The sequence below is a fragment of the Mustelus asterias genome, chromosome 21 (genome assembly GCF_964213995.1).
Source record: "Mustelus asterias chromosome 21, sMusAst1.hap1.1, whole genome shotgun sequence".
Lineage (NCBI taxonomy): Eukaryota > Metazoa > Chordata > Chondrichthyes > Carcharhiniformes > Triakidae > Mustelus > Mustelus asterias.
Window position 1 is genome coordinate 50,822,514 of NC_135821.1, and position 15,080 is coordinate 50,837,593.

The 15,080-nt window shown below is 43.5% G+C and overlaps 1 protein-coding gene across 2 annotated transcripts in view; it reads right to left on the reverse strand.

Moving 5' to 3' along the window:
• Positions 1 to 2,143: 2,143 nt before the first annotated feature.
• Positions 2,144 to 15,080, reverse strand: part of rhbdl2 (rhomboid, veinlet-like 2 (Drosophila)) — a 62,073-nt gene continuing 49,136 nt past the window's right edge. For both annotated transcript variants that reach the window (XM_078237820.1, XM_078237819.1), the window contains exons 7-8: positions 14,569 to 14,630; positions 2,144 to 8,186 (exon numbers count right to left, since the gene is read on the reverse strand). In XM_078237820.1, the coding sequence (XP_078093946.1) occupies positions 8,007 to 8,186; positions 14,569 to 14,630 (242 nt within the window). In that variant the 3' untranslated portion in view covers positions 2,144 to 8,006. The remainder of the gene's footprint in view (positions 8,187 to 14,568; positions 14,631 to 15,080) is intronic.

The window sequence follows — 15,080 nt, forward strand, 5'->3', positions numbered from 1 at the left end:
TCATACTGTATTTAACTAGATGCTGTTGATGTTTTGATCACTGGCTAAATCAGGCCAACCACTCCAGTCACTTCCATTTAAAGGAGACAACCTTCCTCAGCTTGTTAGTATAATCAAGGGAGAGTCCAAACAGGCGCTTAGTGATTTCGACAAAAAAATGAGAACTGTGCAATGCAATTCCATCTGCTGCTATTGATCAATGCCTGTAATGACTTCGATGAGACCCATGAGGTTGGGCTCTTGGAGTATGAGTTCCCTGATTGAGGTCAAAATTGCCTGTGAGGGCGGCCTCAAATGCAACCGTCAGAAAACATTAATCAAACTGGACTTAGCCTCTGGCGGAGGTGCCAAAATGACTGGTCATAATTGCCTGCCCAATCAGGGAGCCTCACCTCTATATAAATATGGAAATGTCAGATCCACTGGCACTCCTGATTCTGACTTTGTACCTGAAGCACCCTAGGAGTGGAATAGAGTTTGTACATAAAGGGAATCTGGTGAACGGACACTGACCTCTGAGTAGTTATTTCAATGCCGAGGAATGAATTATCTGCCCATCCACCCAACCAGATAAAAGCCAGGCTGGCCCACACTATGTTGTTGTCGGGCGCCCATCCAGAATATTACAGTTGAACTGGAGCCAGTGATTTGGTGGGCAAGTTTTCGGTTATCTCAATCCAATATCAGTACCAAAAACTGTAATAATTGATGATTTTTCAGAAGGTAGAACAGCTTACCTTATTAAATACTGCGGTACTAAGGGTGTTGGAAATGCTGAAGAATATGTGAAGCCGCATCCGTGTGAGAGGAATAATGTGGCACCAGGAAAGTAACTCATTTCACAAGAGCCACTGGGCAAGAAAAGATTCTTTGTTTCAATTGTATGGTTTTCATGTGTTTGAGTGAATTGTAAGTTAAGTCAAAAAGCAGAGAGGTGAGGACAAGTTTTGGTGTGTGTCACTGGAGTCAGGTCTGAATTTCCTGCGACTGAGATTGATAACAACGTCCATCATTTTAAACCGCTGAGGATGAATTAGAATTTTGGAGATTCCAGTGATCAAACACATATACCGATAAACAATTGTGTATTTACATATACTTCACAATAGTGCAAACATTTGCAAGAAATTCACAGTCTCATTCATGTTTCACCTAATTTTGCCCTTGACAAACATACACTTAAATATTAGTGTATAACTTTTTTTATTCATCGCAGGATATGGGTGTTGCTGGCAATTGTTTGCCTATTTAGAAGCATTTATTGCCCCTCCCTAAATACCCTTAAGAAGATGGAGAGGAACCTTTTTGATTACAACCGAGTGGCTCACTCGGACATTTCGGAAGGGGCAATTAAAAATTAATTACATTGTTGAGGGTCTGAAGGTACACATTGGCCAGACCGGGTAAGAATGGCAAATTTCATTATTGAAAGACTGTTAGTGAACCAGGTGGGTTTTTACAATAATTTGGTAATTTCAAGGTCACCTTTACTGATGTTAATTTATTATTCCAGATTTATTTCATTAACTAAATTTAAGTAAACCAGCTGCTGTGATGGGATTGCAACCCGTGCCTCCAGATTAGTATTTCTGGATTAGTAGTCCAGTGACATAGTCACTGTGCTATATTTTTTTAACAAGGTGAAGGCCGATAAAATATATTTTCAAAAATAAATCAATCTAGGGATAATTCCGCTACAGTGTTTGGACCACAGGTGGCTCGGTGGCACAGTGGTTAGCACCGCTGTCTCACAGCAATTCGGGCCTTGGGTCACTGTCTGTGTGGAGTTTGCACGTTCTCCCCATATCTGCGTGGGTTTCCTCCGGGTACTCTGGTTTCCTCCCACAGTTCAAAGGTGTGCAGGTGGATTAGCCATGTTGAATTGTGCCTTATTGTCCAAGGTGTATAAATTAGGAGAATCAGTGGGGTAATGTGTGAAGTTACGGGAATAAGGCCTGGTTAAGATTCTCTGTCGGGAGAGTCAGTGCAGACTCGATGGGCTGAATGGCCTCCCTCTGCACTGTAGGAATTGTAAGATTCTATGAATAGAGTAGATTCTGACCCAGGTAAAAACACAATAAAATTTGTGCATTACAAAATACACCACTCATTTAGGGAACATTGTCCCACATTGCATAGATTTATTTACTAAATTTTATTTACTAACAAAATATGTACAGGCTAATCAATTACTTGAATATTTTCATATGTAATTGCACAAAAAATTGCATCAAAAAGGTTATAAAATAACTCAGATGTATAAGGTACAGTCCAGACTTTTAAGAAGAGAATCTGAATTGGACTGGAGTCTGAAACCAAAAAGTGACTTGATTCATTCTGACAAGTAAAAAAATGACCAGTGAAAAGTCGTGTCATAAATTTGGCCCAGCGAATTGCTGGAATCTCGTTCCATTTGGAGAAATTCTAATAAGTACAAAATGGCAGGTCAATACTGGTTAAAAGACAAGGTCCTAACTGGCTAACCAACAAGACATTTTACTGCTAAATGTTCAAACACATAAAGAAAGGACCCTTAAAAAATGTAACGACACATTTTATAGACAGAAATTAATTTGATAACGAAGCAGTTATGTTGCTTGAAATAGGTTAAATTTTAAACAACTAAATATTTGACAAAGGAAATGAATACAAACAGCTCATTTAGTGAAGCAGTTTCTGCAAAAGCAAGTTGAGACCATCTGCTGAAACTCAGGGTTCAGGTCATTGGTTCCCAGAATCTCAATTCTGGAATTATACATCTTTCTTCCTTTGGCATGCAGCTGCCTGCAACATACACCGGAGCTCATTCTGATGCCAAAGGTTGGGTCAATAATACATGGGCAAGATTTTCCGACCCTTGCCGCCGAACACGGTCCCCTGCGGCAGGTTCCCTGCATATGGGTATTGACTTCGGCAGGACGGAAGATCCTGCTGGTGGCTAATGGAGAACCGGCTCTGCAGCCAGAAAACCTGGCGCGGGGACTGGGGGGAGGGGGAATCCCGGCCAGACGTCAGATGACAATTTAGTAAGGACAAAATAAGTTGAGGAACAAGAGCTGTTTGTTCTGATTTAGGTCAGCATATATGAAGAACATCTGCAAAGAGAATCCCTGCAGTTCAGTCGGAGGCCATTTGACCCATCGGGTCTGCACTGACCACAATCCCACCCAGGCTCTATCGCCGTATCCCCACATATTTACCCTGCTAATCCCCTTGACGCAAAGGGGCAGTTTAGCATGGCCATTCCACCTAACCCTGCAACTTGCTTGGTGTTTATCATTCTAGCATAGGCTTTTACTGAGTACCAATGCTTCATAATAGATCTGTGTTGCACTATAATCATGCCACACAGTTAAAAAGATACTGATATTTTCACTGTCAGAGCTGTGAAACTTGTCAGAAATGGTTATGTTTCAGTCAGGCTTTGCTAGCAGGTGGTATCATAATACAGATTTAAATATGACTCAGTTATGATTCATTGATATATTTTTGAAACAAACGTAAAGATCACCAAACAGAGGCGATCGTTAAGCCAGTTTTACTTAGGGTCGCTAAGTAATCTGACCTTAATGATAAAAATAAAATACACATCTCTTCATCTTTTTTTTCCGTAATGGAGAACTAAATATTAGCTTCCTTCCACCGCAGCAACTCTTGTCAAACAAGCAATTGAATTCTCTACCTGCATACTCTATCATAGCTCACGGGCGGGATTTTACAGCCTCACTCAACCCGAGACTGGAAAATCCCGTCCAAGGTCAACGGGCATTTCCATTGTCCACCCCTCACCCGCTCTGATCTCGTGGCAGGCGGGGCAGCGCGGTAGAATTCCAGCGCACGTGTTACCAATGTGTCACTAAATATAACAGTTTAGATATTTCCCTTATGTCAAAAATGTGTCCTGTGTCACATGTAGGGTGTGTGACATGTAGGGTGTGTGACATGTAGGGTGTGTGACATGTAGGGTGTGCGACATGTAGGGTGTGCGACATGTAGGGTGTGTGACATGTAGGGTGTGTGACATGCAGAGTGTGTGACATATAGGGTGTGTGACATGCAGAGTGTGTGACATGTAGGGTGTGTGACATGCAGAGTGTGTGACATATAGGGTGTGTGACATGCAGAGTGTGTGACATGTAGGGTGTGTGACGTGTAGGGCGTGTGACATGTAGGGTGCGTGACATGTAGGGTGTGTGACATGTAGGGTGTGTGACATATAGGGTGTGCGACATGTAGGGTGTGCGACATGTAGGGTGTGTGACATGTAGGGTGTGTGACATGTAGGGCGTGTGCCATGTAGGGTGTGTGACATGTAGGGTGTGTGACATGTAGGGTGTGTGACATATAGGGTGTGTGACATGCAGAGTGTGTGACATATAGGGGTGCGACATATAGGTTGTGTGGCAAGTAGGGTGGTTGGAGGCCATGCAGCACTTTGTTTTTTTAGAATAGAATTCTTCTCATATTAAACAGTTAAACAAGTCAATGAATTGCAAAGGCCACAACTCCTTAATGTATGAATTAAAACCTCCTATTGCATTAATATAGGGAGGGGACACTAGACAAGCCCTCATACGACCTTTGAGCTCATACTAAAATGTGGATAACAACTGTTAATATTTAATATACCTTTGATCTCTATCTTTTACAATTCACAACACACCCAAAACATCACAGTGCACGATAAAAGGTGTACGTCACGTTGTAATAATTTTACAAATCTGCGTATCCAGTCTGAGCTTTGTCCACAGCGAGCACAATCCCTGAACTGCGGAGAGGGAGCCCAATATTTTTCATTCATTACAATTCATAGACAGAAAATAATAATTTGTAACGCCATGGGAAGCATATGCCCAAATTCCTGTATGGATGCTCAGCCACCAAAGATTGTTGCCAGAAAAGCAATTTAGTAAAATTACTGTCACCGACTCAGTCTGAACAGCATTAGGCAAGTAAACCTCCTACACATGCCTCATTACTGGCTGTCAAAGAAAGTAACGCCCACACTCACAATAGATTCTTCTCAAGAATTGTCCTTTGATTAATTCTACACAACATTGGCAAGTAATTTTTAATCAGTGTAGTATCTATTAGTGCAGTAATTGCAGAACGATATCCAGCAAGTGCAGTAAACAGATACTCATTGTTCCATTTCATGAGAATTTTACACTCCCCTCTTGGCACAGAAATTGCACTTTTAATAATCACAATGTTTATGTATGCATATATTTCTTCAGGCTACATGTGATTGTCTAGTTGAAACTTTAAGAGTTGCAGTGCAGTTTAAATAGATTTATAAATTAGACACAGAGATAGATCAGTGCACAATAGTATTAACAATCCCAGGATGCAATATTAAGGCAAGGAGTAAGGCTTCCTTGGACAACATTTAAATTATTGGTTCGCCAACAGTTGTCTACTGAAATTTATAACCAAAACTGCGTCACTATAAATAAATCACCATCAATATCCTGGGAGTTACCATTGACTGAACCGAACTAGTTATATAAATATTGTGGCTACAAGAGCAGTTGACAGGCTGGGAATCCTGTGGTAAGCAACTCATCTCCTGGCTCCCCAAAGCCTGTCTACCATGTACAAGGCACAAGTCAGGAGTGTAATGGAATACTCTCCACTTGCCTGGATGGGTGCAGCTCCAACAACACTCAAGAAGCGTAACACCAGGACAAAGTAGCCCGTTTGATTAGCACCACATCCACAAATATTCACTCCCTCCACCATCGACACAAAGTGGCAACAGTGCGTATCACCTACAAGATGCACTGCAGGAATTCACCAAGGCTCCTTAAACAGCACCTTCCAAACCTACAACTGCCACCATTTAGAAGGAGAAGGGCCTTTACCCACATGGGAACACCACCACCTGGAAATTCCCCTCCAAGCCACTCACTATCCTGATTTGGAAATGTATCATCGTTCCTTCACAGCAACTGGGTCAAAACACTGGAACTCCCTCCCTAATGGCACTGTGGATGTACCTGCACAACATGGACTGCAGCAGTTCAGAAAGGCAACTCACCACTGCCTTCTCAAGGGCAATTAAGGATGGGCAATAAATGCTAATCTAGCAAGCAATGTCAACAGTCCATGAATGAATTTTAAAAATCCATTATCCAGAATTAGATCTTCCAATTAGGATTAATTTAGGAACAGTGTTGATCTCAATTTTTTAAATGAGTTGATATTGTGACCATACTGTGCCTTTAAGAAACATACTTGTGTCATGTTTCTTGTGGAGGAGATGTTAAGATTCAACTCGGCTAAACGGTGCCTCTTTGTCTGCTCCAGGCAGCCCACCTGCTGAGAATACAGAACAATAATTGCTCCTAAATATTGGAGTGTTTGTTTTAACCTGAGTTAATGCAGTTTTGTTATTTTTTCGGGTTGCCCTTTGGGGTTTCAGAGTAGGGTTTAAGTAGGTTGATTGACAAGGGTGCCTCTTGTGCTAATGGAAGGAGCTAGGCTTACAGAGGAAAAAGCAGGCAGTTTCTGCTTGGATTTGCAAAGAGCAGCAGCTCCTCTCTCTCTCTCTCTGGAGAATGAAGTCTGGAACCTGCTAGAAAATAGGTGTCACTCTCCAAAGGTATTCTGAAAGTTTGGTAGCCCATGTACCAGCACGTAAGCCTATTGTTTGCTAACTGATTTTGAAGAGGAGATTACATCTATGAGGGATATTGCTTAAATTGGAACTAATAGAGATAAGATAGCAGTTAAGAATTGTATCTTGTCATGTTTAAGTATTTCAATTGGTAAAAGTTGCACTAATTTTTTTTGGTATAGTTAAACTATATTGTTAAATAAAGTCTGTTTTAATAAAAGCTTCTGAGTAGGATAATAGAATCGCACCTGGAGTGAAACAACTTTCCTCATACTAATGCCAAAATCCAAAAAACTTGGGGTCCAGTGTAACTTCACAATATACCTTAGAGATTCTGATCTGGTCCCTAACAATGTCAATGTTTAAATAACACCTATTGGAAAACATATCTTGGTGATTAACTGCTCTAGCACCCCTTAATTATATTTCCCAAGTTAGTTATTCTCTCGCTCGAATATTCCGTGTCACCAAGCGACATGGACACATCTCCCTATTACATTCTATCATGGCCAGCAAATAGAGAGATGTGCATCAACTTTATGCTGGCTGAGATCAAAGTGTAGTATCTCCTCCTCAAACTGATCAACCTGCCACCACAAAGAACATTAACTCACACCACAGCTGATACCACAAGGGCAGAGGCCTGGAAATGACACAGAAATTCTGGATTACAATACCAGATAACCAAAGGCCACCAGGTATCAGAAAATGATTACAAACTAGATTATTAGGACAGGTGTAATCAGGATCAAGTGTGTCCGAGAATATAAGAAAATAATATGAGACGAGAAGAGAAAGAATAGCTGCACTGTAGTGATAGTTTAGAAAATGATGCTGCATACATGCAGTCTATCCTGGAAAGGTGACTGATGTCTTCAAAGTAGAATATGGCCAAGTTGAAATATTTACTGAACTAATCTCAATTGCCCCCAACCTGGTTACACCCGGATGTATAATTCAGTCTGCTGCTCAAACCTGCAAGTGTGCGGCTAGTTGAGAAAACTGCAGATTGCATTTCCAGTACTGGGACCGATAAAGTCAACACGACACAATAAAAATAGGACAAATCGAGGGAAGGTCACATATTCAGCACCATTCAAAATACCAAAAGAAAACAAATCAATTCTCTATTAATTCTTCTCTTTCTCCAAATTCAAGTCAAGTCAGAAGTTGACATGCGATGATGATTAACAAAAGTTAACACTACAAACAATACCAAAGATAGATTACTGGCATTGTGTGATTTTGAGACATTTGTGGGAAATGATTGTTCCAATTTCCCTTCAGGAGCTGTGATAAATTGTCATCAGTGCTTGAAGAATATTCTGTCAGCCTTACTGTACAGTTAAAAAAATATTATGACCAATCCACTCTCCCGCCCTATTGTTTAAGGAGCAGGAGACAGGAAGATGTTGAATATGATGGCAAACACGACACAGGCAACATACGCCAAAATTGAAACCCAAAATCTGACATCCTTTAGGAGTTTCTGGTTATAGCAGCTGAAAACCACATAGCCGATGGTCATTCCAGCCAGACCGCCTGCAATGTGAGCCACAAAGGATACCTGTAGGGTATAGAAGCATAACGTTAGAACAAATCATCAAAATGATTATTTTTAATGTCACAATAATATTCGGCAGAATAAAATCATGTGGTAACTCAACATAATTCCTGCACCTCAATCTGTGGAAGTTGCCACTTCTTTCAGTTACAAATATTTTGCATTTATTCTGTAATATATAAGACTAATTTACTGATCTACAGGTCCCATGACCAAAAATCCAACACCCTCAGAACTGAGATTGCGCTGAGCTTTGTATTTTCCTGGATTTTGAACATGGGATTTGAATGCAGTTGGGATTCTTGCAGTCAGAAGAATTGGCAAGAATCTCCAACACAATCCCCCTCCGTGGAACAGGTAGTTTTGTGTTTGGAGAATAGGGAGGGTGTGGGGCGTGGGGGCTTGGGACAGGGGGAGTGCAGGTGGAGTAAGGGGGGCTGGGGGTGAAGAGGAGGGAGGATGATCTTAAAGTGCTGTAATGGACTCAAGGCCTGTGTGAACATACTTCTTGCTAATTCCATCCTCTGGGATCAGTCCAAGAATGGCTGTATTTATGAAATCAAAGGATTTACCTAAATATCAAAAATTTCCGGTTTTCGGACAGGGGGATTTTAGAAAGCATTGACAGGATCCAAGCTGGTTGTGAAACAGAAACTAAGACACAAACTTTTCTTTATAGAGAAAGTTTATTCTTTTTTTATCTCACAGTTCTACTCCCACACAACCCAGTGTCCCAGTTATCCCCAATTATATATATGCTCAAAGACAATTAGTATCCATCATCCATTTCTCTTAACTGTAACAATGTAATTGATAAAACATTGACAGAAAGCACTGGAGAATGACAGAGGCAGTTGAGGAGAATGACTCATTGAGATCTTGAGCCATCTTTTTCCTCCTTTTTTTATTCATTCATGGGACATGGGCATTGCTAGCTGGTCAGTATTTATCGCCCATCCCTAGTTGCCCAAAGGCAAATGACAGTCAACCACATTGCTGTGGCTCTGCAGTCACATGTAGGACAGACCAGGTAAGTGCGGCAGATTTCCTTCCCTAAGGGACATTAGTGAACCAGATGGGTTTCATCGACAACCGACAATGGTTTCATGGTCATCGGTAGATTCTTAATTCCAGATATTTTTTACTGAATTCAAATTCCACCATCTGCCGTGGCGGGATTCGAACCCAGGTCCCCAGAACGTTCGCTGAGTTTCTGGATTAATAGTCCAGTGATAATACCATGAGGCCAAAAGACTGATGTCAGTTAAAGACTCTCCCATTTTTTTTCACACATTGGTGAATGAAGAAAAACATGTCGCCTTGTGTGAAAGCAGCTATTCTTTCTCACACCAAAAACAAATATATTTACATTAATTTTCTACTTTGAGCTTTCAAAAGACCATCACCACATTGTTCCAAAATGGTGGTGTTTTAGTGTTGCTTGTGAGTCAATTTTTCACCCCTGTTTATTTCTCCTCTGTAGCTATATCAACTGGAATCCTTTAGCTGAACCATAAATTCAATCTCCTGTCTGTACTAACTGATCTTAGCGAAAGAGGTAAGAAGTGATGATCCCACAGTTGAACTCCTGTCATTAAATCAGCCAGCACTGCTACTGATTACACTCTGGTAACCTTTGCTCAAAAGTCCATCTAGGATGACATAAAGTGGGGTTCAGTTTTGATGTCTTTCTTAGATGAACAGCCTAACAAACCTTGAAGAATGAGCAATTAAATGATGCCCCAGCAAGCTTAACATAGAAACTAGAAGCAGGAGTAGGCCATTCGGCCCTTCAAGCCTGCTCCGCCATTCATTTTGATCATGGCTGATCATCAAGTTCAATATCCTGATCCCCCTTCCTCCCATATCCCTTGATCTCTTTAGCCCCAAGAGCTGTATCTAATTTCTTCTTGAAATCAAATCTGTAATGTGTTAGATAATATCCTGGAACAACATATAGGAAAACCATAATTATTTTAATTTATTCATGGGATGTGGGTGTTACTGTCTGGGCCAGCATTTATTGCCCATTCCCAGCTGCCCTCCATTTCAAAAGGCATTTAAGAATCAACCACATTGCTGTGGCTCTGGAGTCGCATGTAGGCCAGACCAGGTAAGGACGGCAGACTTTCTTCCCTAAGGATATTAGTGGATGACAAACGACATTGGTTTCCTGGTCATCTTTAGACTATTTCCAGATTTTTAAAAATTAGATTCAGGGCCAGAAAATTCTGCTCCAGATTTGAACCTAGGTGCCCAAATCTTACCCTGTATCTCTAGATTATCAGCTCTGTGACAATACCACTATGCTACTTTGGATTATGCCTATTATTCAAAAGGAAATACAGTCTTTAAGTTATTATAAGTCACAGTGTTGCCTATATTCTCAGCCAATCATTGCAGTCTCTTACCACAATTTGTACTTCAATAGTTTTGTTCTTACCTTCTATATTCATCTGTGGTTCCATTTTTCATGGTGGAAGTTTAATAAAGAAACTCTCAGCAGAAGAAAATCAGAACAGCAAGGACGGAAAGCCAGAAAAAAATGTTTATTTCAAACAAAACAGGAAGAAAAAGAAGGCAGAATGAGGGGAGGATAGAAAGTAGATAGATACACTGCTGTAACCACCAGAACACCTCCAAGCAAAATTCAAATTACCAAACCATTCATATTTATTTCTATTTAACAATCTGAGCTACGAAGATTGCAGGAACCCAGGCTCAAAACTAATTCTACTCAAGTCGGATATTGCTATGTGTTTAGTTGTCCTCATCGCAACAGGAAGTTGTACAATATTCATTATAAAGCAGAATGGATGGAAATGTCAGCTTGGGGAATTAGATGCTACTGAAACTTAACAATGACTTCAAGGGTGATTTTGACTCTGGACGATAGTGTGAAATTAGCATTATCAGCCGGTCATCTATTAAACATGTTAGAAGATCATGAGAAATAGGAGCAGGAGTAGACCATTTGGCCCATTGAGCCTGCTCCACCGTTCAATATGGTCATGGTTGCTCTGATTGTGACCATAACTCCACCTTCCTGCCCGTCCCCGTAAACTTTGACTCAGTCGTGGGGTGCCGCCATGGCAACTTCAATTTCACGCAGACCTGTAAACTCGCCCGCCAAATCTGGACTTTCAAGTGACTGATATTTGAAAAATACAGTAAAGTTGCTCAGATCCAATCACAGGGTGGATCCCCCCAGTATTTTCTGCTGATAGGTGAGCCTATCAAAGCAAATCAGAGAGAAACCAGCCTGTGATTGGACAAACAGCAAAGAGTGGGAAGGTAAATATTGAAGGTAAGTTTCAGGGCCCAGAATGAGAGGCAGCTGGAGTGGCAGTGTGGGGCTGAGGTGAGGCAGCTGGAGCGGCAGTGTGGGGCTGAGGTGAGGCAGCTGGAGCGGCAGTGTGGGGCTGAGGTGAGGCAGCTGGAGCGGCAGTGTGGGACTGAGGTGATGCAGCTGGAGCGGCAGTGTGGGGCTGAGGTGAGGCAGCTGGAGCGGCAGTGTGGGGCTGAGGTGAGGCAGCTGGAGTGGCAGTGTGGGGCTGAGGTGATGCAGCTGGAGCGGCAGTGTGGGGCTGAGGTGAGGCAGCTGGAGCGGCAGTGTGGGGCTGAGGTGAGGCAGCTGGAGCGGCAGTGTGGGACTGAGGTGAGGCAGCTGGAGCGGCAGTGTGGGGCCAAGGCAGCTGGAGCGGCAGTGTGGGGCTGAGGTGAGGCAGCTGGAGCGGTAGTGTGGGGCTGAGGTGAGGCAGCTGGAGCGGCAGTGTGGGGCCGAGGCAGCTGGAGCGACAATGTGGGGCTGAGGTGAGGCAGCTGGAGCGGCAGTGTGGGACTGAGGCAGCTGGAGCGACAGTGTGGGACTGAGGCAGCTGGAACAGCAGTGTGGGGCTGAGGTGAGGCAGCTGGAGCGGCAGTGTGGGACTGAGGCAGCTGGAGCGACAATGTGGGACTGAGGCAGCTGGAGCGACAGTGTGGGGCTGAGGCAGCTGGAACAGCAGTGTGGGGCTGAGGTAGGCAGCTGGAGCGGCAGTGTGGGACTGAGGTGAGGCAGCTGGAGCGGCAGTGTGGGACTGAGGTGAGGCAGCTGGAGCGGCAGTGTGGGACTGAGGTGAGGCAGCTGGAGCGGCAGTGTGGGACTGAGGTGAGGCAGCTGGAGCGGCAGTGTGGGACTGAGGTGAGGCAGCTGGTACATTGCAGCCCACTGGCGTCTGAATAAGTTAATTAGTACATGTGAGAGGGAATGTGGGGAGTGAGTGTGAAGGGGTGGGAAGAGAATGTGGAGGGGGAGAGAGGGCGAAGAGAGGGTGTGGAGGGGGAGAGAGAGAGAGAGCATGGAGGGGGAGAGAGGGCATGGAGGGGGAGAGAGGGTGTGGAAAAGGAAAGAGAGAGTGTGCAGTGTGGGAGAGAGGGCATGGAAGGGGAGAGAGGGCGTGCAGGGGGAGAGAGGGCATGCAGGGGGAGAGAGGGCGTGCAGGGGGAGAGAGGGCGAAGAGAGGGTGTGGAGGGGGAGAGAGAGAGGGCATGGAGGGGAAGAGAGGGCGTGCAGGGGGAGAGAGGGCGTGCAGGGGGAGAGAGGGCGTGGAGGGGGAGAGAGGGCGTGGAGGGGGAGAGAGGGCGTGGAGGGGGAGAGAGGGCGTGGAGGGGGAGAGAGGGCGTGCGGGGGGCGAGAGGGCGTGCAGGGGGAGAGATTGTGTGAGGGGGGAGAGGCAGGGTTGGGGGAGAGAGTGATTCACATTAATTTCTTGGCTATGTTGGCCTGGGAATGTAAGGTCCGGAATAGTGTTTATATTTCCCAATGGCAGTTTTACATGGAACTCGCAGCACAGAAAAAGGCCATTTGGCCCATCCCATCTATGTTGGTCTTTATGTTCCACAATAGACTCCTCCCACCCTTCTTGATCACACTATCAGCTTTTTTCTTCCTCATGTTTATCAATTCCCTTGAATAAATCTCCAAGAGATTCATAGTTATAAATGTGAGGTTATTCACTTCGGAAACTGAAACAAGGTAGCAGATTACTACCTGAATGGCTGTAAATTGGGAGAGGGGAGTGAGCAGCGAGTCCTGGGTGCCCTTGTATCAGGCTGAAGGTAAGCATGCAGGTCCAGCAGGCAGTAAAAAAGGCAAATGGCATGTTGGCCTTCATTGCGAGAGGTTTCGAGTACAGAAGCAGGGATGTGTTGCAATTATACAGGGCCTTGGTGAGGCCACACCTAGAGTATTGTGTTCAGTTTTGGTCTCCTTTTCTGAGGAAGGATGTTCTTGCTCTCGAGGGAGTGCAGCAAAGGTTTACCAGGCTGATTCTGGGGATGGCGGGACTGATGTATGAGGAGAGATTGACGAGGTTAGGATTGTTTTTGCTGGAGTTCAGATGCATAAGGGGGGATTTCATAGAGACTTGTAAAATTTTAACAGGACTAGACAGGGTAGATGCAGGGAGGATGTTCCCGATGGTGGGGGAGTCCAGAACCAGGGGTCACAGTCTGAGGATTCAGGGTAGACCATTTAGGACGGAGATGAGGAGACATTTCTTCACCCAAAGGGTGGTGAGCCTGTGGAATTCATTACCACAGGAAATAGTTGATGCCAAAACATTGAATGTATTCAAGAGGCGACTGGATATAGCACTTGGGGTGAATGGGATCAAAGGTTATGGCGAGAAAGCAAGATTAGGCTATTAAGTTAGACGATCAGCCATGATTGTGATGGCCTTCTCCTGCTCCTATCTTCTATGTTTCTATAGAATGGTTACAGCATAGAAAGAGGCATTCAGCACATTGTCTTTGTGCCAGTTCTCTGCAACAGCAACTCAGCTAGTCCCACTCCCCAACCCTGTCCCTGTAGCTCAGTAAAATACTTTCTCTTCAGATAATTATTGAGTTCCCTTTTGAAAACCACAATTGAATCTGTCTCCACCACACACTCAGGCAGTGCATTCCAGATCCAAACCATTTGTTGCGTTTCCTTTAGAATCAAATCCTTTATTTTATGTCACATCTCCTCATCCTTCTGACCAAAATGTTTCACTTCACACTTCTCTGCATTAACTTTAATCTGCCACGCGTCTATCCATTCCACCAGCCTGTTCAACATTTCAGCTGAGAAATGGTCCGTCCAATGTAACATCCCTGCAATCCCTATCATGCACTGAAAAATAAATCTCGATTATGTCAAGTCTCTGGGGTGGAACCTAACCCCAGTAACATCTAATTCAGAGGTGGGAATGTTACCATTAATCCAAAGCTCTCACACATCATTGTTATCAAGCACGAGTTTGCTCTCTGTTAAACATGTGGTTTAATTCTTATGTTAAGACATTATGTGCTCGAGTGTATCAGTGGGGAAGAGGTTAGAATAGACATCAATGGTACTTACACGGAAAACAACTCCTTCGACAAGGAACCGTCTGTATAAGGCAAACCCCACATCTGTGCCCACTGCAAATCAATATATTAACATTATCAAGTTAAAACTTAGCATTCAGTAATCAGAAAATATAGACCAATGATGTGCAGGTTCGGTGGATTGGTCATGCTAAACTGCCACATAGAAGTGTAGGTTAGATGGATTATGGGGATAGGGTGGGGGTGTGGGCCTGGGTAAGATGGTCTTTGGAGAATTGGTGCAGGCTCGATGGGCTGAATGGGCTCCTTGTTCACTGTAGGGATTCTGTGATTCTATGATACCAATAAACTAATTTTAAAATATGTCTAATGTAGGATTCCCTGAATACCACCAATACAAAATCTTGGAAATCGTTCATGGCAGAAAGATATAAATAAAGGATGCATGTCGACACATGGAATTGTTTGTTTAAAATTGAATTACGGAACATTGGGAGAATTGCATGCAATGGGAGATTAAAAAGTCCTGTTTATGTGAATGCT